This window comes from Oenanthe melanoleuca, chromosome 12 (assembly GCF_029582105.1).
Source record: "Oenanthe melanoleuca isolate GR-GAL-2019-014 chromosome 12, OMel1.0, whole genome shotgun sequence".
NCBI lineage: Eukaryota > Metazoa > Chordata > Aves > Passeriformes > Muscicapidae > Oenanthe > Oenanthe melanoleuca.
Window position 1 is genome coordinate 17,923,078 of NC_079346.1, and position 26,380 is coordinate 17,949,457.

Sequence of the window (26,380 nt, forward strand, 5' to 3'; positions counted from 1 at the left end):
GGCTGTAAATTGAAAGAGCCAGACTGAGCTATAGTAAATCAAAAGTGAAACATTGGATTTTATATATTATGGGACACATATTCCTCAAAGGAATAAAGACACGTTTTCCTGTTGGCCTTGCACCATTTGCATTTCACTGCAAATGTATAAACTTAGTCACAGGAAAAGTAAATCTGTTTTTCTCAGGAGAGCATATCCAAACCTGTCCTTTAGATAATAAAACCTGCCAGAAAAGGGCAGCTACTGGAGATTCCCATCCTGCCTGAGGGCTCTCCCCCTTTTTTTGGGGCACAAATAGGCTGAAGTTTGGCATTGACACTTCCCAAAGTTTCACCACTGTGAACTGAATTACTTTTATGAACTTCAATACGTGTGTGAGGGATTAGTCACTAACTCCAGTCATCAATTCAGGAAAGTTAAGGCACTAAAAATGTTGCAGACAAAATGTGTTGTAGCCCTTTCTCCAGTTTGAGTTCACAACCAGCCAAATCACTGACAGAGTTTGGTGGGTGCCCATGAATGAAAAACAATTAAATCTATTAAATGGGGTCAGATATCTGAACTTCCTGAAATCATTGCACTGCAAGTAATGCAATATTTATTGCATGTATTTGCACATGAGTTTCTGAAGTTCTAACAGTGCTGGGGTACAAATATTTAGGGAGGTTTTAGGGCTGCAGCTGCCCTGAGGATGAAAATGGTGTTTGTAGTTCTAGCCTGGCATTATTTGGGCTTGGAATTTGTTCCATGGAATGCTTAAATCCAGTGAACTGATGGCTTAAAAATCTGTTTTCCTTCAGCAAGGTGTGGTCAGTCCATAGGAATGCTGACTTGGGGAGGGGGTTTTTGATTATCAAGGCTGTTTGTTCATTTAATTATCAGTGGAAGTGACAGCTCTGTGGCTGAAGGAAGCTGTGACATAAGGACCAAACAAAATGTGGAGCACAGATTGTTTTAATCACAGGAGCGTTCAACTCGTTTCAACAGATGAGGAAGTATTTGTGAATCTTTTTTTTATTTTTTAATAGTACATCGTTATAATACTTTACATATACACTGTACAATAATCCTTTCGTATCCAAGACTTCCATACAGAAAAAAAAAAAAATAGTTCTATAAAATGTTCTGTAGTTCATCGGGGGAAGATTTGGAATAAAACGCGGGGGTGGGGATTTCCTGTAGGCTATCAAACAGGGGGTAAAATTGTGGCAACTGTTGTTCTCGTACATTCGTGCTGGCAGGAAAGGGAGCGGCAGAGCACACCTGAGCAGAGCAGGTACCCCGCAGCAGGAGCTGCTCCTGCAGAGCCCCTCGGGGCTCTGGGCTGCGCAGGGCGGCTGGAAGGAGCCGTGTTTCTGGGAGGGCAGCGCTCAGGGCTCGCTGCTGTCCATGAAGTCCTTGCCGGGGGCCGGCCCGCCCCGGTACCAGGCGCAGGTGCCGTCGCTGCGCTGGATGCAGGCGAAGTGCCGCGCCTGCCGCCCCGACAGCCGCCGCTCCAGCAGCCAGTCCGTCCACAGGCACTCGCCGGGCGCCGAGGCCGAGCACGGCACCGAGTAGCACGTGGTGATCTGCGGGCAGAGACACCTTCAGCGCCCTGCGCCGTCCGCGGGTTCCTCAGAACCGCGAATAAACATTTACCCGCACTGCGCTCACCCCCAAAGCATCCTCTGGGCAGGGCTCAAACTCAGAATCACAAATAAACATTTACCTGCACTGTGCTCACCTTGCAGCATCCTCTGGCCAGGGCTCAGCCTCAGCATCACAAATAAACATTTACCTGCACTGTGCTCACCCCAAAGCATCCTCTGGGCAGGGCTCAAACTCAAAATTACAAATAAACATTTATCTGCACTGTGCTCACCTTGCAGCATCCTCTGGGCAGGGCTCAAACTCAAAATCACAAATAAACATTTACCCGCACTGCGCTCACCCCAAAGCATCCTCTGGGCAGGGCTCAGCCTCAGAACTGCAAATAAACTCTGTGCATTTACGTGTATCTGCTCTGCACCCACCTTGCAGCATCCTCTGGGCAGGGCTCAGCCTCAGAATTGCAAATAAACATTTACCTGCACTGTGCTTACCCCAAAGCATCCTCTGGGCAGGGCTTAAACTCAAAATTACAAATAAACATTTACCTGCACTGTGCTCACCCTGCAGCATCCTCTGGCCAGGGCTCAGCCTCAGAACTGCAAATAAACTCTGTGCATTTACGTGTATCTGCTCTGCACCCACCTTGCAGCATCCTCTGGCCAGGGCTCAGTCTCAAATATTGCAAATAAATTTATATCTGCTCTGCACCCACCTTGCAGCATCCTCTGGGCAGGGCTCAGCCTCAGAATTGCAAATAAACATTTATCCGCACTGTGCTCACCCCAAAGCATCCTCTGGGCAGGGCTCAGTCTCAGAATCACAAATAAACATTTACCTGCACTGTGCTCACCCCAAAGCATCCTCTGGCCAGGGCTCAGTCTCAGAATCACAAATAAACATTTATCTGCACTGTGCTCACCTTGCAGCATCCTCTGGGCAGGGCTCAAACTCAAAATCACAAATAAACATTTACCTGCACTGTGCTCACCCTGCAGCATCCTCTGGCCAGGGCTCAGACTCAGAATTGCAAATAAATATATATCTGCTCTGCACCCATCTTGCAGCATTCTCTAGGCAGGGCTCAGTCTTAAAATCACAAATAAACTGTGCAAATAAACATGTATCTGCTCTGCACCCACCCTGCAGCATCCTCTGGTCAGGGCTCAGAGTCAGAATTGCAAATAAATATATATCTGCACTGTGCTCACCCCTGCAGCATCATTCTGAATGGTCCTTAGTATCAAAATTACAAATAAACTGTTCAAATAAACATTTACCTGCACTGTGCTCACCCTGCAGCAGCATTCTGAATGGTCCTTAGTCTCAAAATTACAAATAAACTGTGCAAATAAACATTTATCTGCTCTGCACCCACCCTGCAGCATCCTCTGGCCAGGGCTCAGACTCAAAATTGCAAATAAACTCTGTGTATTTACATTTATCTGCTCTGCACTCACCCTGCAGCTTCCTCTTGAATGGGGTTTATTCTCAAAAATATAAATAAATGGTGTTTATTTATATTTATCTGCTCTGCACTCATCCTGCAGCATCCTCTGGGCAGGGCTCAGACTCAAAATTGCAAATAAACTCTGTGTATTTACATTTATCTGCTCTGCACCCACCTTGCAGCATCCTCTGGACAGGGCTCAGTCTCAAAATTACAAATAAACTGTGCAAATAAACATTTATCAGCTCTGCACTCACCCTGCAGCTCCCTTCTGAGTGGGGTTTATTCTCAAAAATACAGGTAAATTCTGTTTATTTGCATTAATCTGCTCTGCATTCATCTTGCAGCTTCCTCTGAACCAGGGCTTATTCTCAAAAAAACACAAATAAATGGTGTTTATTTGCATTTTTCTGCCCTGCACTCACCTTGCAGCCACAGCCCATCTGGTACCTCTGGTTCAGGCTCTTCTTCTGGGACAAGGATAAATCATCCCACGGCTCAATGTAGTTGCACAAGTGGATCAGCACTTTGCCATCACTTAAAATTTGGCCTGCAGCATGGAAAACACAAAAAGTCAAAGCAATAAAAGTGTTTTCTTTTAGAAGTGTAAGAATACCTTGAGTTTTTAGCTCATTGCACCAAATTTAAATTTAAAAATTTAAAATTTTTAAAATCGATTTAATTACAACAGAGAGAACATTCTAATTGCATGCTGTGTGGATGTAAAAGATTGAGGAAGGATATTTTTCTAAAGATGTTGATAATCTGCCAGCAAGGGGTGGATGCAAATGCAGCTAAACTGGATTTTAGGACTGCCTAGAAAAATCTGAATTTGCTTGGAACCCCAGACCTGCAGACACACAGGCACGTGTTTTCTCATGATGCACCTTTGCATTCCTGGGAAAATCAGTGCTGCTGCTTTTAATCAAACAATAATGGCAAAAACTGAATAAAAATTCCTTCTATTTACTGATTATATCATTATTGACCTTTTATTTCCTTTGAACTGCTCTAAGAGTGCTGGAGGAAGGGTGAAAACATAAGATCACACTAAAACTACAGCTGAAAACAATTTTTACATCCCCTTGTGTTTGTATTTAGTGCATAAATGCATTCCTTTTTAACATATTTTAGCCAATTCACTCTAAGAATTTCCAGGAACATTGATTTTGCTCCATTTTACCTGTTAGAAGATACTGTTTTTTGTTGTTGGCTTCTAGTTTCACTCCACAGAGTGATGAATCAAAAGGGGTGTAGACATACTGGACATCCTTGAGCTTTTCAAATCCTTTAAACATCTGAAAAAGGTCACAAACAGAGAGTCAGTAGTGGAAAACAAGCATGAAAAAACAGTTGCAAACAAGAATTGGGAGAGATAAAGGGTGAGACTCTTTAAAGAAGGTCCAAAGTCTGAATTAATGTGAGAAAACACCAAAATCTTCTCTCTACACTTAATGAAATACATCCAAGAGTTTTAGGAGGAAATTAAGTAGGTCTTAATTTTTAAAATTATAGCTTTTAAAATGTGTTTTTTTTTAGTGGATTTAATGGATTGTTAAAACTTTCTCTTCAATTTATATTCTGCTGGCACCTTCCATTCAGGGGGCAATGCAGAGACAACACTCACCTCGACCAAAATGCAAATATTTCTGTGTGTTCCTATGGGGAGTTTTATCTCTGTGGCTGTTGGGATCTCCTGGGACAGCAAGCATTTCCTGAGCACTGTTTTCATGTTTGGTCACTACAGCAAAGCAGTTTTCCACATCCCAAAATTCTCCAATAACAGCTGGAAAACGTGATCCACCCCTTAGGATTTACACCCCAAAATGGAGAGATTTGGGATCACAGCCCTTAAGCAGCAGCTCCAGCCCCAGAAGGAGCCATGAGAGGATGAGAACAGGCTCAGCTGTGTCCCAGCCCAGCCGGGTGTGCTGCTGTCACCACCTCGTGTGCCACCCCAGCACGGTGACATCATGCCACGTGTTGGCACTGGGGACAATGGCAGCGGCTCACAGCCCTCCCCACTGCAGCTGGGAAATGCCTTTGTGCTCCTCCCAGGGGATCTGAACAGCCCAGGCCACTAGGAAATGCTCTGAAACACGTTGGTTTTTCTGAAGCCTTGTTTGTGGAGAAAAGCCAGCGCTGCTGTCACTGCTGGCCCAAAAATATTAGCTGGGATTTGGAACGCTCTGGGGGAATAAAACACAAACAGGGCCAGCCAGAGCAAAACACAAAACAAACTGGCAGCCTGGGAGCTGCAGTGGGAATCACAGAAAATCCCCAAAGTGATGGGGAAAACGTGGCTGGGACAGAGCACCAGGTGAGCTCTGAGTGTGCTGTGCCTCAAGCTCTCTCCCAGAAATCCTGCAGGGCACTGCAGGGACCAGCTGGTCCATGGAAATCCCCACCTCTGGAGCCTTTGTGCACACAGCACACCCTGAGTTAGCTGCAAAACCCCTAAATGCCCACAGCATGCATGATGGAGATTTAGTAATACTTAAATAGGTTTAGTGTTGGTTTTCCTGCAGGTCTTTATGGTTGCTTGGTTGGGTTTTTATTTAAATTACTGTCTGACTCATCTCTGGTTTTGACCCATAAAATTGTTGCAGTCATTTCTGAAGATCATAATCTTGTGTTTAACTCAGTAAATCAGATTTAATCTTCTCAATCATATTCTCCCCTCTCCTAATAAAGCATGGAGAGGGATAAGGTGGTATCTGGATCTGCACTGGTGCATGGTCCATGTTCACCTGAGCTCCTGGTGGGACTTTATTGAAATGGGGAAATAGGGGAAGGATTTGGGGGAGAGAGAGAAGAGAACCTGCTACTAAAATCTGTATGGACACTGACCCTGTCCTCCTGAGGGGTGGAACCAGCACCAGCACATGGCTTTGCTTTAAGATTTTAGAATGAGTGTGACAAACAAAAATATTATGAAAAAATATCCAATTGCATATAAATCACTCTATCATCTTCTCTCTTTAATATAATGCAAGAATACAACAGCAAATGAAAACATTTATGGCTTCTTGGCATGCCAACCCATCCCTACAAAATGAATAGCTCCACTGTTATTTTTTTTTATTTCTGAAAATGAGTATCAAAATGATAACTCCTATTTCTGTCTGGAATAGCAAGGTTTCAATGCTGAGCCTAATGCACTGGATTTAAAATGAGAGAAACAGAATTTGAGCCATTAATGGAGCAGCTCAACAACCCTGAGAGAACAGAGCAGAGAAACAGCAGCATTGTGCTAAATATTACAGCCAAATATAAACCCACAAGGGTTCTGTGTTCCCTTTCCAGGAGGGGAGAATTGATGAGGAAAATGTGAATATCTGAGTGGTCTAAAAGCCCTCCCCAAAACCCACACTGAGGTGCTAATTTTGGTGAGGTTTTGGTGATAATTTTTGATGCATTTTATAGCTGAAAAGAGATGATTGCAGAGTCTGTTCTTCTGGCTGTGCTGTATAAAGCAAATTCTTGTCCTGTCCCCCACCCTGGGCATGGATTAGCCAGAGCCCTGTGCTCAGGGACACCCCAGGGACACCCCAGGGACATCCCAGGGACCCTGCAGCCTGTGGAGAAAGCAGCAGCAGCACTTGGGAGGGGATGGGAATGGTGAGCAGAGAATATTCCCCCTGTTCACAGGCACTGTGGAGTTAAATTCTTTAAAAAGCTGTCGCCCCAGGTGAGACATGGTGTGACCAAGCTGTTGCTCTGTCCTCAGCTGTTCAGCACGTTCAGTTTTTCCCTCAGTTGTGTTCTTTGGGTGTCCCAGGACCCCCCTCCCTGTCACTCCTGTGGGGTTTTTCAGGCACACTTGCCCTGCTGGGTTTATTTTGGTGCCACTTTGGGTGCACAGGTGACCCCACAGAGGGTGGGCAGGTCACTGAGCTCCTGTTTTCCAACCCAAACCCTTCCCTTCCCCAAATCCCTCCATCCCTGGGTCCTGGGCAGGGGAAGGTTTGGTCCTGAACTCTCTCTGGTCAGAAGGGAGGATCTGAGGGGTGGGGGTTATCACAGCCCCTCTCTTGTTAATCTAAGTAGTGTGTGATGATGTAGAGCACCTTTTCTTAAAAACCAAATCTCTGCTTTGTCCAGGCCTGGCTGCCTTGCCCTCTGAACCTGAGCAGAATTAAATAAACATTTATTTCTGCTGCCTGAGAAGGGAGAAACTCCAAAGCAACTTCAGTGCACAAACATATTTCAGAGATTTCAGTGTGCTAAAGAATGGGATTACAGCTGAAAAGAATCACTCAGATTAGACTTATTCTTCTTGTTTGTGCTGAGGCATCAGATGATTTGCATTTCTATCAAGTCCCTGAAGTGGTGCAGAGTAGCAGCAGAACATTAAAGTGCCAGTGGGAGGAAAGGGAATTCTCTGGCATGGATGTACTTATTTCTGTAAAGAAACATTTGAATATATCCTTAATATTTAAGAAGACAGAAAGATGGTGACAAGCTTTGGGGCTTGTTTTAGCAAGGTAGAGACTGGCTTGTTGAAATTGCTAGAAAACCTTAGCAGGAGCCATGTGTGACAAACATCTTTGTGAATATTTTGAGATATTCTTCTTCCTGCTTAAACTCCTGTGAGGGGATTGGATCAGTGGATGCAATTGAGTGATTGCATTATTTTTGAAAGCATGTAGCCATGCATAATGATCCTCTGAATTGCTCCCAGTAAATTCAAAAGTGCAAAAATGATAAAATGATATCCAGTGAAAAATGAGAGCTGAAAATTACCCTGAAAACCAACCAACCCACCTCACCTGTGCACACCCACACATTTGAATTTAGAGAGATTACCTAACTCCCAGAAAAAGGTAAATCATGATCATTTTAACACCAATTTGATGGTGACTTCTACAGGCTCAAGGCATGTCTTCTTAAATTTAAATAGATTTCTATATTAATGAATTTATCTCCTGATTGGAGCTGAACAAAGGGTGGGGAAATCCTGTGAGGTTCTGAATCTGTGTCTTTGGGTGTTTGCTTCCCCAGCAACATTCACACAAATGGATTTTTGTTGATGTGAGCATGAGGGAAGGACTCCTGGCCCTGCAGATATCCCTGCTCACAATGAGCAGAGGCTTTGCTCTCCCAGCTGGAGATCTCCCCTCTCCTGGGAAAGTTTGGATCATGCAGAGCTGCCACACCATCAGAGCACAGGTGATGAGGAACCCCCCAAAACCACACGTGCTGACACCACTCACAGGATGAAGCACATTCTTCAAAATTATGAATAACAAAATTTCTCATCAAGATATCATTACGTAGCAAAAACCTCCTGATTTTTTATTTTTTCCCTCTTTTTAAATCCCCCCTGTGATTTATTCTGTGCAGGTCACCTGGGTCTAACTGTGGGGGGCAGCTGGAGCCTTTTCCAGCTTTCCCAGCATTTGGGGCTGAATTATTTTGGGCTGAAAGATGCAGAGGTTATCAGCATTGAACTTCAAAAAAGCTGAGTGATTCCATGTACCTTTATTTGTTTGATTTCATACCGGATCATTTTGTGGGTATCAAGGGGGTCATCACTGGCAGGAACCACCTTTTCACTGGATATTTTTGCTCGGATCACTGGAAGAGACAGAGAGAGAAAAAGAGAGATTTAAATGCAAAAAAAAAAAAAAAAAAAAAAAAAAAAAAAAAAAAAAGAAAGAAAATTGTATTGATAGATTTTAGCATTGTTTTGACACTTCAGCTACAAGTAGATTTGAAGAACACCAGCTGAGCTCCTGCAAACAAAAGTAAGTGGGCTGTCTGTGATGTAAATCTGAATTCCCAAGAATCTGGGAACCTGATTGATGTTACCACTCAGTTTTGACAAAAAATGTCCATCAAAATCTCTGGAAGACTCGAATCCCATAAAATTTGACAAAACACCCATCATTATAATCAGTGAGCAGAGGAAAGGGACACTCCTGCTGCTGACAGAATTGTTGATTAAATAAATAGACTCAAAGTAAAGCCCTGAAAGCCTGTGCCAGGCAAGATTAAAGCATTGATTTCATGCATGAAATAATCTTATTTCACTTTTCTGAGGCTTGGCAGGGCATGCCATTAGTTGTGTTAACCTGTAGAAATCAATTACTTCCTGTTTGGAGGTTCTTAATTTATTTCCTGTTCTTTAATCAAGGAGAACGGGAGATATTATGAAAGGAAAAATGGGTTCTTTCCCTCTCTCTTTGTTTGAGGCTCTTATGTGTGATGTTTAAAATACACCAGGACTCTTTGGCACAGTGGTTCTAAGAATGTGGTGCATGGCCAAAATTCCCCTGAGGATTTTATCCCCCCAAAATTAGGGAAAGCTCCATTCTGGATGTTCAGCTCCTGGGTTAGAACAATCTGTGCATGTGGAGAGACACTGGCAGAGCCAGAGCACAGGAAAATCATGTGTTCCCCCCCACAAAAAACCCACAATTTTTTCACTAGATTGACCTCATTTTTATCATGTTTAACATCACAGCTAAAGAAAAGGAAAAGGAAACCCAGCCTGAAATGCAGCCAGGTAGAGCCAGTCCCACCCAAGCCTGGGCAATTCCCATTTCCTCACTAATTATCTGAGCAAACTGCATGGAATAATCAACGTGCTGCAGATGCCTTCCAAGCTCCAGCAGGATGTCCCTCCTCCTGAGCCATTAAACCTTTCTTGAGGAGCATTTCAGACTCCTTGGGAGGAAAGAGTTCTTTTAAGAAGGAGCAGCAAATTCCTCATTTCAGGTGGAAAGTGGCAGCGTCTGTTTAATCATCAGCAGATGTGAGCAATGTTGTTTTGTTTTGAGATGCTCTCCTTTGCATCATTACTCCCAAAAAAAAAAAAATAAAATTTCTCATTAAAGAATCTATTCAATTCTGAAGGGAAGTGTTGAGAAAACATTATTTTCCCAGTACCATAACATGGTTTATATGCAGGGAATCTCTTCCTGCCTACTCAGTGTGGGATAATTAAAACTACTTTTCCCACGTGTTTAATGTTGAAACGTTGTGCATTTCCACATTTTTATGAAATTCCACTTGCTGGCACATGAGAGGAAGGCTGTAGATAATCCCTGATAGCTCCAGGGTCCTCATGGAGTTGTGCAAGGCTGAACGTGTGACGTCCTGGGGTTTGTCACGAAGAGAACTTGATGAAAATGAGAAGTATTTTTTCATTCATCTGTTTCTTTAAGAGAAAGCTTCCAGATGGCAAAGGAGGACAAATTGAGAGATTTTTTTTTTTTTTTTTACAGTAAGAAAGTTTAATTGTCTAAACCTTTAGCTATTTGGGTTTTACCAGATTCAAACTCACAGCGATCTCTTGGCGCCTTTTAATTCTCCTCGGGTTTCTTTTCATTTCTATTTTCTGTGCATTAATATTTTTTTTTTTTTGCCATCAGTGCAGTCTAGCTGTCTCCTCCAACCTCTGATTCGTGTGGTTGCTCCTGTTTTTAACCACAAGCACTTCCTGCTGGAGCATTCCTGGGCATCTCCCTCTGGCTGAGGTTGGGGGGCTCAGGGTTGCTCCGACTCTGCACTTCTCAGGACATGGTTTCAAGTGTTCCAGGGCTGCCTTGGCCTCTCTGAGCCAGTGAGAACAGCCCAGGAATAGTGTCACTGCAGCTCTTATTGCTTCCTTATGAGGAATTTGCATCCATGGAATACGTAGGCACAGATTTCATGTTTCAGTGCCAGTAATGAATGGCTCAGATTTGTTCTGCACTAAGAATACAAGACCTTAACATTTCAGTAGGAGGATGGAGCTTTTCTGTGGACTCAACTTTGATAGAATGTCATTTTTTTTATACTCTCTTTGCAGCTGGAGGTTGTCTCAGGTGACTGAATGAAAGGAAATGAATTTGAGGTATAGGAGGACAGTGCTCAGCCCAGGCACTCAGGATTAGAAACGTGTTAAGAATATATTTACTCCTTCTTTCCTGAATAATAATGAACCTCTCCCAACCATCTGTAAACCAGTAGAAGACCATTTTAACTGTGTAAAACACAGAACATAGTTAATTTATCATTTGATATATTTGTGTTGATACACTTAGGAGAAAAGTGTCAGGGTTGGTAGAATACAAAAGTCTTTGTAGCAATAAGGGCAGAAAGTGAGGCATTAACAGCATCTTTCCCAAACCTGGGTGATTTCCTTCTGGAATTAGCTACACTAATTAACACCTGTAAATAAACTGTACCACTACCCTGTGTGACAGAGATTTTTGTGATTATGAGGAATTACTTTTATTACAGGAAATTCCCTGCCATGAGATTGATTTTACTCCACCACAGTGACAAAAACAATGAAATATGAAGGGAGAGAAGATAAAACAACTGAGCAGGGCCCATTCCAAGGCACAGATATGGATGGAATCTGGATAAACCAAATCCTTGCACTTTGCCCACTGAAATTCATATATTCCCTAAAAGTGGTGTCCTTTTAATACTCTGAGTTATTTCTAAGGCAATAACTGAGAGAAAACTGTTGAGTGAAAAATTACTCTCATTGTTACTGTCATAGTTAAATACTATTAAATAATTCTGTACTGCAGTATTTAATATTTTATATATTATTACTGTACTTAAACAAGTGGTGAGATTATCTTCAGGCTAATTTTCACAGTCCAAGTGTTTGAAGACAGACAAATTTACTCAGCTAAAATAATCAATTTTACTACTCCTTCAAAAAGGAAAGCAAGCTGGAGTTTACTCCCCAGATAAACTTTATAATCCTAAGAAGCAGGAGGTAAAGGAGAAGGTAAAAAACTGATGAAGAAATGAGGTTTTTTCCTCCACTCTCTGTTAAGTACCAGCAACTGCCTAGTGAAAAATAATTATCTAGGAAAATACTTCTGGACATAAGAACAAGAAATTATGTATTATATATAAATCCTAATGTGCATTCTTGTTATAAATAGATAAATAGATAAATATAGATAAATATATAAATAGATAAATAGATAAGTAGATAAATAGATAAATAGATAAATAGATAAATAGATAAATAGAAAAGTAGATAAATAGATACAGGTATATTGAGGAAGAATCTGTGTTTCAGTTGTGCCTCCATCTCCCTTCAGTTTTTTTACAAGCCACATCCTAGCTCTGTGAATAGAAATGTGATCTCCACCTCTTCTAAGCAGTCTTCCTCTCAAGAAATCAGGAAATTTTAGTTCCTATCTCACAAGTTTATAATCACAGTCAGCTTTATTAGAAAAACCTTGAAATGAGACTTCAAAAACTATGTTGACAGGAAAAGGTGTAAGCTACTACAAAGTCATCATCAAGACTCACAAAACTCCTTTTTTTCTCTTACATTTTAAAGCCTCAATTTAGCCCTTTAATTTAATTACCTAAAATATAAAGAGTAATTTTTGAGCACTTCTTTCCACCTGTTTCTTTCATGTCTGGCTTCAGTCAAGCTGTTCTTAGATGTTCTTCCTCTTGGAGGGATAAGGAATAAAAGGCACAAGGAGAGGGACCTAAGTGAAAATGTGTGGCTGTTCCATGGTTGCACTGAGGATGGAATCCTAAATATCAATAAAAAACCTCCAAAAAGTGGTTTTTTTTCTGAAATACCACATCAGTCAGAGTGTGCAGTATGAAATGTAGCAGAGCCATGGACACAGAATATGGATGTGCATCATTTTGAAGTTCCTTATACTCAAATTAACTTCTCTCTGTGAAAGTCTCTCCTTTCACCAAAATGAAAGCACTTTCATCCACAATATGCAGCTTCCTGCCCACACTTCTGCTGGAAGATTAACTCAAACTTCTATCATCCTCTATCTATCTATCTATCTATCTATCTATCTATCTATCTATCTATCTATCATCTATCTATTTTCTATCTATCTGAACTTTCTCCCTCTTTGGGCTGCAGGAGCTTAAAACTTGTTCCATAAATGTCTCAAATTCCTAGAATACCCCAACCCAGAATTTTGGTAAAAGGAAAATGCCACAGTGACAACTGCTGGAGCCCCAGCCACAGAGACCTTGAATTTCTACAAACCCAGTTCCAAAACTCTTCTTGTCCAAGAGTGATGGTTTTTGGGGTTGAGGGAGATGAGGGCTTTTATTTTCTCAAAAATATATATATAGATTTTTTTTTTTCCTCAAAAGAAGTTATTGAGAGATGATCTTGCCTCATTGCAATACTTTTGTGAGATCCAAGACTGTTTTACACATCCAAAGGAGTCCCAAATAACTCTGTTCCATTTTCTCTTTCCTGCACCAGTGCAGTTCTGATCCCAGGCTACTCAAACACAGCTGGAATGTGACATTGGCTCTGTCTTGGGTTTGTGCACTGAAAGAATTTGTCAAAAGAATGTGCAGAAAGTCCACATGAGGGGTTTGGAGCTGTGAAGGTCAAGTTTTCATGTCCAGTGATTTAGAAAGATAAGATAGAATTTAGAATAGTAGAATAATAGAATAGAATTTTGAACATTAAAATATTAGAACAAAGCAGGGAAGAGCTGAAGTGGCTCTGGGCTGTGCAGGCCAGGGGCCATGGCTGTCCTGTCCCTGTCCCCCTTTGTTCCTTTATTTTTCTTTCTTAACTGGCTGCAGCAAAACAGAAATCCATTCTCTGTTCAGCTGTGGCAATTCTTACAATTTTACACCACCTGATATTTTTGAGAACTCCTCATTGAAGTAACTGTATAACTTTCTACATTTCCTATTTTCTATATCCTAATTCTTTTCTATATCCTAATTTACTTTACAGTCACATAACAGAAGCTCCCAGAACTGCTGCATTAACTAATCAATGGTGTAATACTGATGATTTTCATTTGAATATTGGGATAAGTGCAGTGCTGGTAGTGCCACAGGTTTTGTTCCAGTCAGAACAAAACTTAGCCAAGAGTTTTCCATTAACAAATTTTCTCAACCAAAGGACTGGTAATTTCCTTCAGGGGCTTGCTGTGGGATTAAGAAAGAAAGGTTTTTATTAACACCCTGTCACCACAAGTGCTAAAATTTGTATTCTGGAAAAGCAGACTGGGGACAAGTGTGATAATGAGATTTTCAGCAGTGCCCATCTTCAGTTTGGGTGGTGAATGACTTCAGAGGGCTCAGAGATGGAGCTGGAAATCCCAGAAGGGGACTGGGATTCATGGGGAGAGCAAAGTCTGGGTGCAGCCTGGCCAGCAAACTCCCCTGCAGCTCAGATTTGTCTCCTCTTGAAGTCAGGCACCTGGAACTGGCCAAGAGTTTAAATGTGAGCAACCAGAAAGCAAAATAACTCAAAGTTTGTGAGCAGAACCACATCTACTGCAGTCACCTAAAGTCCAGTTATGGCTAAATAATGCAAGGAGTCCAAGAAAATCTCTGGGGAGAGGGTGTGACCACATTGAACTTCTTTGTGTCTGGAGGGCACAGAGCTGAACCCAACATATTATTGTCCATTCTTGGTATCCTGGGGGAGAATAATGGCCAGGAATTCTATCAGAGCTGCCAAGGAGCCCAAGAACAGCCTGCAACACTTTGGTTTCAGGAGTACACAGATATGAGAAAAATATCCTTTAGATAGGGAGCTGGACATCTGGGACACTCAGCTTTTCTTGCAGAGAGGGAGCAGAGTCAGCAGGCAAGGAGAATGAATAATCAGCCTCAGAAAAGAAAAGGAATCTGCACAGAATTTGTCACAACAGACCAAAATTACTGAACCTTCTCAAAGCATCACTGCACAGGATGGAAAAGGTAGAATAGATATCTTGGAGAGAATTCTAAATTAAACATGGTCTGTTAACTGCTGATTTATATGGCTCACAAAGCTCTTAAATGTACAAGAGGCTGTAAAATCTTCCTCCATAATTACAGCAAGCATCCCATCTGTCCAGCATTGCCACTCTCCCTTTCCCTGCCTTTTTAAAATTAAACATTCTGGATTGTTCAGTGGTGGCAGAGATTTACTTGCCATGTTTGCTTATGGTAAAGCTTTGATTCTCACCACTGAAAAGAGCAAATTAAACACTCATGTGTACAGAAAATATTGTAATTTCTCAGAATGCATATGAGAGGAAGAAAGAAGCATTGCTAACACAAATTGAAGCTCACAGGTGTCACTAATGCTACCAAAAAGAGGCAAAAGTTATTGACTGATTGACATAAAATAATGTTTGAAAAGAATTAATTTAATACCCAATGTGTGCCTTTACATACACACTGATATATTTAAAGCAGATTAATTTAGAGATAATTCTGGGGAGAACTAAGGTTTTGTTTTCTTGGTGTTTTCAGTATTTGATTTGCACATGTTGGCTTCCAACAGGAGTGGCAGTGGTGCCAAGCCAGTCATTTGCAATCTCTGGGAATGTGTGTGTGTATTCCATACATCCCTGGGAGCAGGGACCATTTCTGCCTGAGCAACCATCCCTTCCAGTGCCCCCTGGGTGATTTCATGGCTCAATAAATTGCCTTTAACCTAAACATTTAAGACCTTTCCAAGGCAAGTCCCTGCACAGCAAATATTCTGGGTTTATCTGCTCATGGGAGGATTTGCCAACTGCACTCTCATGAAAATGCCAATATTTTTCTGTCCTTTTCCCATTTATAATTGCCTTCATTTTTCTCTAGTCTGACTCCAAAAAAGAGGATCTGCTAGTGCTGTAACTCTCTCACATATTTTGAGAAAAAAGGTTTTACTCTGTGTTTGCAAAAGCTTTTCACTGCTTCAGGTATTTGCTTTACAACAAGGTGGAATGTGAATCCTTCTCTTTATGCACAATAAGAGCTCAGGCAACTCTCACTTTTGCAAATCAATTCCTATTTAATTGGATCTTTCAGAATCTGGTTGTTATGAATTTACTGGGACACTTCCAGTCAGTTCCAGACCACCTCTGCCACGGGTATCCATGTTTTACCTCCAGCTGGCTTTGCTGGTTTTTGGGGTTTTTTTAAGCAAAACTTTCTGGCCATCATCCCCACCTCTGGAAATAGTTCCAAATATCCATTTTTAAGTTCTTGTAGAGAAGAATCCCAGTGTTGGGGCAGGGGTAGGATGGAAGTGGAGTCTGGGCACTGGGTGAAGACTGATGTGTGTCAGAAAGGTTCAGTGCTTGTGGAGGTCAAAAATGACTCCTAAATTTCCACAGGAGTGCTGCCAAATTATTGATGGTACTGCCAGGTTGGGGATGAGATGGATACAACTTACTACCCTGAGAAAAAATCTGGGAAAATTCTCCAATGGCTCCTGTCCCAGCCTGGGAGTGCAGGTGTCCCACACATGAGGCTTTCAGCATCCAGGAGACTGCAACCCTTCTTTACTGTGTTGATTTCAGAATGATTATTTCAGAATTTTAAGAATTACTGCTCAGCTTTGAGTGGTTTCACACTTCAGGAGAGAGAGAGAGATGTTTACTTCAGGATCTGCTGAGCTGCTACTTCACCCTGATTCTTCAGGAGTGGAAACCCTACATTTTTATTTCTCTTTAGAGAACAAGTTGAATGCTCTTTGAATGATCTTTAGACAGCTGGAAAAAAACAAATATTTTTAGCAATGGCTCATCTATCAATTAATCTTTCAACAGGACAAAGCAGCAAACAGTAGCTTCATTTCCAAACTAACTCAACTCAGATGTTTGGGGCTGTGGGATGATTTCAATCCTAGATGGCCCAGAACTGAGTGAGAGTGAAAAAATCTTCATCTCTGGGTTTGCAGGATGGATTTCTTGTCTGTAAATCTACACTGTCACTCTTGCTCCACAACTCCCAGACCCAAAGTCGAGGAATCTTTAGTTCAAAACATGTTCCTGCTAGTTGGGATACAAATTTTCCTGTTTTGTAATCTTGTTTCCTGATATTCCATCAATAAATGCTTACAGCCAGCTGCAAAATAACTAAATCATCAGCACAGTAATCAGTTGGAGCACAGTTCTTAAAATAATGAGAAAGGAAAATTGTGGAGCTTTCTGAACTATTTGAACAGAAGTGTTTTGGATCTGTAAGCACAGAGCTTGATGAAGAATTTCCCTGTAACTGTAGCAGGAATTTCCCTTTATTCTATGGAAAGCAATGCAGGGAAGAGCATTTCTTAGTCTTGGTGATGATTCCAGTTGCTTGAGAAGACAAGAGTGGTGAGACAACCATCCTATCTGTAACTGAGAAATCAAAGCCTTACAGTGAAGTTTGTGACTTGGACCAAAACTCCACAGAAATTTTTTGAAGACTGAAAGCCCCACAGATGCTTTCAAAGTTGATAAAGAAGATACCATGGATTTTTTTTTATTTTTTTTTTAATTGCCTGGTGATAAGGAGATTAATTTGCACTGCATGGTTTCTCAGTGTAAATGCTGTGCAGAATTTGGTAACTCTGTAGGGTTTTATTCACACAGACCTGTTCTAGTCTGCATCCAAACTGCATTTCCAGCTCAGGCTTTCAGGGTGTGGAAGACCAATATTTCTGCTCATTAGGACTCTCAGGTGGGTCAGGATTTTGTGCATCCCTGTGTTTTTGGCTCAGGATGCAGAAATTCCTCCTGTTGAAGGCAGAAGTTGATCAGGTTTGGCTTCCTTGTTAAACTGGAAGATTATATTGGGGTTTTTTGTGTTATTTTGTTTTTAATTAGAATACATTCAACTTATGAGAGTGAGGTTTTAGAATCTCATTTTTATAAACTTTCAAACAGAAGAGATGGGTGTATTTTCAACAGAAATATGGGATTCTTTTAACTTAAATATCACCTCACTGATTTCCTGATGTTGTTCAAGGTCAGCTTTATTTTCACAGCTGCTCCTCCTGTGTTAGCAGAAACATTTCTCAAGCCTCAGATACCACATCATTTGCCTGGTAATCAACATCTGCCCAATTTCAGCTGGAGAATAACACTCTCTTTATGCTCCCAAGGCTGCAGAAGAAGATCCATGATGTTATTGTGGATTCCCACTCGTGGGGCCACAGCCCTTCCTCTTCCCACATTGCTGGGATAGTTTTTAATGAGAAACTTTGGGATTAAAGTTGGCACATTAATAGGATTAAGAGTTTGGCAGCCTTTCCTGGGCTCTGCTTTATGTTATTTAATCTTTGTTTCCTAGCTTGAGTTTTGTTTCTCCCCTCACTGTGTGTAGAAGGTTGTTTTTGAAATGGTGGGGTTTAGTTTCCCAGAATTACAACGAATGATTTTAAATAAAAGTTTATTTCTCCTGAACTTAGAGCACACTCAGCAACAAGTTGGTGTGACTGAGTTACATCTAAAGCAACCAGCAGAATTCTTCTGAAATTTCATTTTACTACCCAGTAGCCAGCTCTGGGTTTTGTTTTGTTTTTTTCACTAAAGCTAAATTATGATACAGTTTTCAGCTGTGTCCTAATTGACAGGAATGTTGTGCTCAGTGCATTTGGCTCCTTACAATCCCATCCTGTTGATCAGTTTTGTGATGCCACCTCATTTTACAGCCAGGACTTTGAAGAGCTGGGAACACTCCATGAAAATCCAGAGGGAAGGAGAGCTGGGCTCCCCCAGACTGAGCCCCATTTTCCTGCTGAAATGGCAGAGCACTCATCCACAGAATATTTGGAATAATTTCTTAGAGTGCATGAGATTGGCAGTGTGATTCAAGTCTTGAATCCAGCACTGAAAAGCGAGTTAGGAAACGAATTTCCCATGGATTTTTTTAAAGTTCTCAAAGTGTTTGCTCCTGTCCTAAACCCCCAAGCAGATGTAGGGTTATTTGTAGTTCTTATCCAGGTCTTATTCCTCCTGTTCCCAAACAGGAAACTCAGGTTCCATCCTAGGAAGCTGTTTCACTGATATTTTAGTTAAATTTATTTTCACTATTTAGCTGTGAAAGGAAGGACTCAGTGCCACTCCCACAGCAGCATTCCAGGAATTCACTGAATGGGAATATTCAGGTTTTTCACTGGATATTCAGGTACAAACACAGAGAATTGTAATCAGGGATTGACACCACAGCATTCCTGCAGCCAGAGCAGCCAGCTTTTCCAGGACTTTTGCACTTTTTAAAGCATTTAGAAGTTTCAGGCTGTGATACCAAGCAATTATTCCTGACTTGCCATCCATGGGCATTTTTACCAGTCATGGTCTTTGCAGGGTGCCAGGTATTTTTTCTTCTCTCTAAATGCACCAGCAGCTCCTTTAAACTAAACTAAACTTCTTAGAATTCATGTTGTCCAGTTTTTTTACATTTTTATTTGGAACTGCTATTAATAGGTACAAAAGTTAATTAATATTAATATGCATAAGTTAATATATTAATATACATAAAAGGCAGTAAGGAAAATTAATTTATATTTGCTTTGTACTTAGAGAAGTGAAGAAACCTGGTCCTCTTTTCTCTGGCAGGGCACTGTACAGCCAAAATAGATGAAAGATAGGTTAATTTTTGATTTTTTTTTGTTGATGAACCTAACATTTGTCACATAAAAAACGTGGATATAGGGAAGAATGATTATGAATTATTTATACCTATTTTTATACCTATATTATTTATATTTATTTATTATTTATTTTATGCCAACACAAGTCTCCTGAGCACTGGTGGGACACACAGGACTGGGATTCTTTTTTCCTCAGCCCCTTGCTGAGGAAAAGGCTGAGATTTGCCTCATTTTCAGCCCCTCTGCATGAAGCTACATAATGTACAAATGAATCCATTCCAGCACTAAGCTGGATGTTACATGGCAGAGAGGCAAAATCTGAAAAGTTTCATTTGAAACTCACTAATAGAGAAATAGCTTGTTGTGGTTATGTCCCAGAAGGGCTGACTCTGAAAACTTAATTCTGGTACATTTAAAGAAAAATTTTTACTGTTGTGTTTAAATGTGATTAAAATTTAATATATCATCTGGCACATCTTTACAATGCTTGATCTCAGTGATCTTGGGAGATTTTGATGGGCTGAAAATGCTGCCAAGCTCCAGCTGTAAAGTTTCCATCCTATTTTGAAATGTGCCACTCTTCTCCAAAGCTGCAGAACTGTTTTCTGAAGCTGTATTATATATATATGTATGCATTCAAGACCTGTTAGCCATTAATGCTCAGTAAAAATATAAATTTTGATATATTTTTAAGAAAAAGCAATAATAAGGCAGTTTAAATCAGAAAGAATACAACCAACTTTGAAGGGAACTGGTATTACACAGCTAAGAAATGTGAAGCATTTACATATTTCTCCTACTGTCCAAAAAATAGCCCAAGGGGAAAAGCCAGCATGAATTTAAAGTGCCAGACTTCAGAAAGGAATCAGTGCTGTCCATCTCCCCTTTCTGTCTCCAGAACTGAGGCCAGGATGACAAATTCAGTGGCAAAAGGGAAATCTGTTACCTTGGCACTATCTGGTAAACTCAATTGCATCCAGAAAAAAAGGCAGTTATCCAAAGAGTTTTCTTGTATTGGCTTGGCACTCCAGGGCATCACTGCTGAATTTGTTATCCAACATCTCCTTCCCTCATTTTTGTGAGGAGAAAACCTGGGAATTATGGTCAGCACTGATAAAGAACATTTACTTTGTGTTTAATTAACCCTCCCATTTCCAGGGAAAGCCCTCTGGGAAAGCAGAGGTGTTTGCTGGGGGCTGAATGAATTAATCATGTTTCAGGAGAGCCTCAGCAGCTTTTACAAGAGCACAAGAGGGATGGATCTCTGGTTTTGTATAAAAGGTGTGTCTCTCATGGTGCCAGGCTCTTCTGCAAATAAGGAGTTCCCTTGCCCCAGAGTGAAATTTAAAACTGCTGAGGAACTCGTGAAAAATGCTCCAATCTGCACAAAATCAGATCTCTGAGGCTCTGTGAGAGGATGGACAAACCCAAAATTAGGTAAAAGGCAGGACTGGCACAGCACTCCTGGCAAATCCCAGGGTTCTTCCCAACCTTTAACACCTGCAGGCCTCTCCACCCATCCCTGATTTTGGGCAGGACCAGCAGCTCTCCCAGCTCTGTCTGACATCCCCTGATCTCTCTCAGCTTACTCAGGTTCTGTGCTGCAGGTTCTGGGGGATTTGGAGCCACAAAAACTTCCTGGCAGTGAAGGACAAGGAGTCACAACACCAATCACCTGAACAAAAGGCAAAGCAAAAGAGCTTGTCCTGACTTCACTGATTTCTGTGTTTCTTTTTCCGTGGATCTCTCTAAAATGTTGAGTGGCTTCACACATTCAATTAGAGATTTAGGTAACATCAATTCAATCCTTCCACCTCCATCAAAGTCATGCTGGAGGAAATTTAAAATATTGCCCTTACACAGTGGCTGAAGGACATGTGATGGTTCTATGAGCAAGTTGGAGACTTTATCTCTGGTTTTACTGTGGAGTTTTGGGTCAGGTTATATTTATTTTAATAAGATGTGCTGGGAAATCCTGTGAGGATATCCTTGGCTGTGTTTGTGGCCACAAAGGAACTTAATGAATTAAATAATTAGCTGGAACAGTGCTGCATTTTAGGCTATAGGTGAGTGGCAGAAAGGAAAATGCAACAGAGTTCCTGTTGTGGTGGAGAAGCAAAAGAGAGAGAGATTTAAAGAAGCACTGCACTGATATAGGGTAGTTTGTGCAAACAGAATAGAAAAGATTCATTGGGCCAAGAAGGCAACACCTCTCTGAAAACATGTTCTGTGTAAAACATCACCAGGCACTCACAGGGCTCTCACACACCCTGCAGATATTTAATCATTGATATAATTTCTTATCCTTTACAGCCTGAGAAACCCAAGGCTTCAAGGCTGCTCTTCCCTGGTTCCCAGCAGCACCCAAGGACAGAACAGCCTCAGCACGCGGCTGGGAACCAGGTGGCCCTGAGGTCCTGGAGGCCACAGGTGTGTCCCCAAATCACAGGCATGTCCCCAAGTCAGAGGCATGTCCCCAAAGCCACAGGTGTGTCCCCAAAGCCACAGGTGTGTCCCCAAGTCACAGGCATGTCCCCAAGCCCCCAGGTGTGTCCCCAAGTCACAGGTGTGTCCCCAAGCCCCCAGCTGTGTCCCCAGAGCCACAGGTGTGTCCCCAAGTCACAGGTGTGTCCCCAAGCCCCCAGCTGTGTCCCCAGAGCCACAGGTGTGTCCCCAAGCCCCCAGGTGTGTCCCCAAAGCCACAGGTGTGTCCCCAAGTCACAGGCATGTCCCCAAGCCCCCAGGTGTGTCCCCAAGCCCCCAGCTGTGTCCCCAAGCCCCCAGCTGTGTCCCCAGAGCCACAGGTGTGTCCCCAAGCCCCCAGGTGTGTCCCAGGGCAGCTGTGGAGGCACAGCCCAGTTCCCAGGGGATGAGCAGTGCTGGCCAGGGCTCCAGCCCGGGGTGCCCCTTGCTGCCAGGCACAGCTCCTCTCCTGGGCACAAAGGCTGCTGGCACCAGCCTGGGGAGCTGCTCTGCCAAGCTGCTCCCTGCAGCTTCCTCTGCAGCTCCTTCCAAGGGGTTTCACTCTGTTTGTGCAAAATGTTGTGGCCAAAGCACATCCAGAATTTCAGCCATGAACGCCCAGAGCAGGTTTTGTGTGTGTGTGTGTGTACAGACAAGTGTATACACAAAAATATGTGTGCACTTATTGATGGGAAGGGTTCCCTCCATCTCCCATTTTAATGGTATTTTCAGAGTGTAAATAGTGAACAAAAGGATCCTTGACAGAAAAATCCCTCAGCCAAAAGAGGAAGTTTACTTAGATAGGAATATTTATAGGAGTGAGACCTTGAGCATCAAGTCCAAATATTGTAACATAAAACTATCTTCAGTATTTAAATAAAAAGTAGCATGATACAGTTCCTATTTGTAAAACACATCTAAGAAACGAGTAAATACCAATCTATATCACCAGAATGGCTTCCCTATGAATTAAAATATTAAATAAGGTGGCCCATAAGGAACATTTAGAGTTTCCTCTCTACTGCAAAATTGTTAATATTGGAAAATTTTTACATTAAGCCTGTTGAAAAGCTGTCACTTTCTCATGCACAGTTAAATGCACATCTATTTAGCTGCAGCACAACTTTTATTTCCTTTCACTCCTTAAACACCCCCAAGCATGTAATGCCTGGTGGAGGAACCTCCATGAAAGGGATTGCTGAACACGGGCAGATTAAAAACCAATTTAACTGATGGCCACAAACAGAGCTCAGAGTTTGTCATGGCCACAAAGATTTTCTGTCAGGGCATAAAAGCCATGAATCAGTATGCAGAAGGTATTGCCTGCCCCATAGAGATGCTAATTCTGTGGCACTTTGGAAACTCATGTTCTACATTTACTCTTCACACCCCATGGAAGCTAACCAGCCCTAGCCTGAGCTCATGAAATCAAAAGGCTGCAAAATGTCACATTTTCTCAAAATGTCACATTTTCTCATCCCCCTGCAGCCTAATTTTGGGGTCTTTAGGCTCTTTCTATGAGTTGTTTGACAACCAGGGTGCTGCCTGGCTGTCATGAGGCACAATTGTCACAGCACTGGGAGTTATGGTCACACAGAGCTGCTGGAGCCACTTTATCTGCAGAAAAGAAAGGGCCTATCAGATTCCTGCTCCAGAAAAATGACAGAGACCCCCAAGAATAAATTAAAGGAAGTATGGAATAGCAGAGCAAAGCTCAAAAGTTTCTGCAAGGTAGCATTTGGGACTTAATATTTTGTGGTCCTTTTGTTTTTGTTTTGGTTTTTTCCCTGAAGGGCTATAAAAATACCTATATGAGCAATTTACACACTGCAGGCATGTTTAGATAGATTATTGTGTATATAGCAGATGGAATATTTGATATATAGCTGTATATAGCAGTAGATATTTGAAAGCCCAAGTATTCTTCTAAGTTAGGACCTAATATACAAATATATAAAATAGATTTATATACTTATATATTTTAATAATAGATATTATTTTCTACAAAAACTATGGAATATATAAGTATATAAAAGAGACAATATGAAAAATATAGAATATATAGAGTAGAAAATATGTAAATATAGAAAATATAATGTAGAAATGTAGAGAAATGTAGAAAAATATAATATATAACGTTATATATAATATATACTATAAAATCTAGAAAATATAATGTAGAAATGTGGAGAAATGTAGAAAAACATAATATATAATATTATATATAATATATACTATAAAATCTAGAAAATATAATGTATAAATGTAGAGAAATGGAGAAAAATATAACATAATATATTATATATAATATATACTATAAAATCTAGAAAATATGATGTAGAAATGTAGAAAAATATAATATATTGTATTAGATATACTGTATAATATTTAATATAATTGCATGCTATTATTATATATATTATATTTTCCATATAAAATATATAATATATATTATAATATTATTATATATATTATATTTTCCATATAAAACATATAATATATATTATATTTTCTATACAGAATATAGAAATATATAAAAATATATAAATATATATATAAATATATAGAATATAAATATATATATTAAATATATATAAATAATTAAATTATTTAAAATGCATCAAAAGAGCTAAAAAGTAAATAAAAAGCCACTTTCCAACGCAGCAACCCCAGCGATTTATCCCCACAAACCCTCGTGGGGGTGGCAGAGCAGCCCCGGGATGCATTTCCCCGCAGCAGGGGCAGTGCAGAAGAGCTCCCATCACCCTTTTCCCCCCACGCCCAGTCCCGAATCCCCGCGGAGCGTCACTCACCGAGCGCAGCATCGCACAGCAGCTGCTGCGGGTGCGCGGGCGCGCAGCTGCAGCCGGACACGGCCGCGGGCAGCGCCAGCGCCAGCGCCAGCACCAGCGCTGCCCCTCGGCCCCCGGGGCTCCCGCGGGTCCCGCTGCCCGCCCGGCTCATGCTCCGCTCGGGGGAAAGGCTTTCGAGGAGCTGCGGTGTCCCGGGATGCTCAGGGATGCGCTGCTCGCTCAGGGATGCGCCGCTCGCCCCGAGCGCTCCGCTGCTAGCCCAGGGATGCGCCGCTCGCCCAGCGATGCCCTTCTCGCCCAGGGATGCCCTTCTCGCCCAGGGATGCGCTCCTCGCTCAGGAATGCGCTCCTCGCCCAGGGATGCGCTCCTCGCTCAGGGATGCGCTCCTCGCCCCCGAGCGCTCCGCTGCTCGCCCAGGGATGCGCCGCTCGCCCAGGGATGCGCCGCTCGCCCAGGGAAGCGCTCCTCGCTCAGGGATGCGCTCCTCGCTCAGGGAAGCGCTCCTTGCTCAGGGATGCGCTCTTTGCTCAGGGATGCGCTCTTTGCTCAGGGATGCGCTCTTTGCTCAGGGATGCGCTCCTCGCCCAGGGATGCGCTCCTCGCCCCGAGCGCTCCGCCGCTCGCCGCCTCCAGCCCGCCCTGGCTGCCACGGGACCCTCGCATTTATGGCCCCGGCGCCCAGCCCCGGCTCCGCCTTCCCGCAGTTCAAAGCTCATTTATTGGTGACATCGTCCCAAAAGAAGCGGCGCGGCCGCGGAAATGTTAATCGCCACAAAAGCTTCCACAAAACCAGCTCTAACCCGTGTCCCGAGCTGATTTTCTGAGCGCTTTATCTCCTTCGAGTAAGTTTGCTTCCAGTTGGGATTTAGAAGCCAGCCAGCCCCGCGATCCTATTTTGGGCAAGTAAACAAAGCTGTCCTGTTTTCAGCTCCCCGATCTTCCCCTGCACTTCTGGGCATTTTCCTGAACTGCCGTCCCTGTTCGCAGCCTGGACAGAACTTCATTCATGGAAAGGAAACCTCTCAATGCTCTGCTTGTGAGCCTCCAACAATCGCTGGTTACAGGGAATAACGAACTACAAATAAAAGCAGCAACAAAAGGCATTTTAAACAAAATTGTTTCATGGCTGATTTAATTTGGAGTAGCAAGGAAAAGTATCCCAGTGGTGTGTTTTGGAGGCACAGCTCTTTCCCTGCATTCCTTTTAATGCAAGTCCTGCTCAGATCTGTTCCCATGTTTCCTGGCTGATGTTGGAAGTGAAATACAGATGTAAATGCAGAGTTCAGAAATCCTTTTCACCTTCAGAGCTTTGGTTGCTGTGGCAATCTGGATGTGTGTAACCTGTGGGCACTCTCTTTTTAGCAGGAAAAATGTTTCATGAGGAAGCACCCCGAGGTTTGATTAGAGAGTAATAAAGAACATTTCTGGATTCACATGCAGGACAGGGCTGCTTAAACAACTGTGTGTTTTGTCAAAACCCAAATCAAGCCTAGGAATTGAAAATTCATTAACATGACCTGAACCATTCCAATCCAGGCTCATGAAAATGTATTTTGTTGAGGCTGAGGTTTAGGTGTGCCCAAAGTAGCTTGTTGCCTTTAGAGAGAATTGTACATGTCTTACAGCAGCAGATTTATTTCATTTCTGAACAGTTACACAAATATTAGTGCTCTGATTCTTTTTAATTCTCATTCCTCTCAAGACACACTCCATCTGAAAAAAACCCACAAATATTCAGAATTATTAGA

General features: G+C 42.0%; 2 protein-coding genes across 2 annotated transcripts in view; one reads left to right on the forward strand and one right to left on the reverse strand.

Moving 5' to 3' along the window:
- The window catches only part of SYN2 (synapsin II), a 160,825-nt gene that overhangs the window by 87,592 nt on the left and 46,853 nt on the right, over positions 1-26,380 (forward strand). The window lies entirely within an intron of this gene.
- Positions 939-25,277, reverse strand: TIMP4 (TIMP metallopeptidase inhibitor 4). Its single transcript, XM_056501291.1, has 5 exons — positions 24,632-25,277; positions 8,520-8,617; positions 4,221-4,335; positions 3,463-3,587; positions 939-1,568 (listed from the first exon to the last, which is right to left on the reverse strand). Exons 1-5 carry the CDS (start codon positions 24,780-24,782, stop codon positions 1,371-1,373), a joined length of 687 nt encoding a protein of 228 aa, XP_056357266.1. The 5' UTR covers positions 24,783-25,277; the 3' UTR covers positions 939-1,370.

Coding starts and splice junctions, on each gene's coding strand:
- TIMP4 (XM_056501291.1), bottom strand. CDS start 24,782: ATGAGCCGGGCGGGCAGCGGGACCCGCGGGAGCCCCGGGGGCCGAGGG. Junction 4,336..8,519: donor ATGAAATCAAACAAATAAAG/GTACATGGAATC, acceptor GACCTTTTTCAG/ATGTTTAAAGGATTTGAAAA. Junction 3,588..4,220: donor AAAACAGTATCTTCTAACAG/GTAAAATGGAGC, acceptor TCCATGCTGCAG/GCCAAATTTTAAGTGATGGC.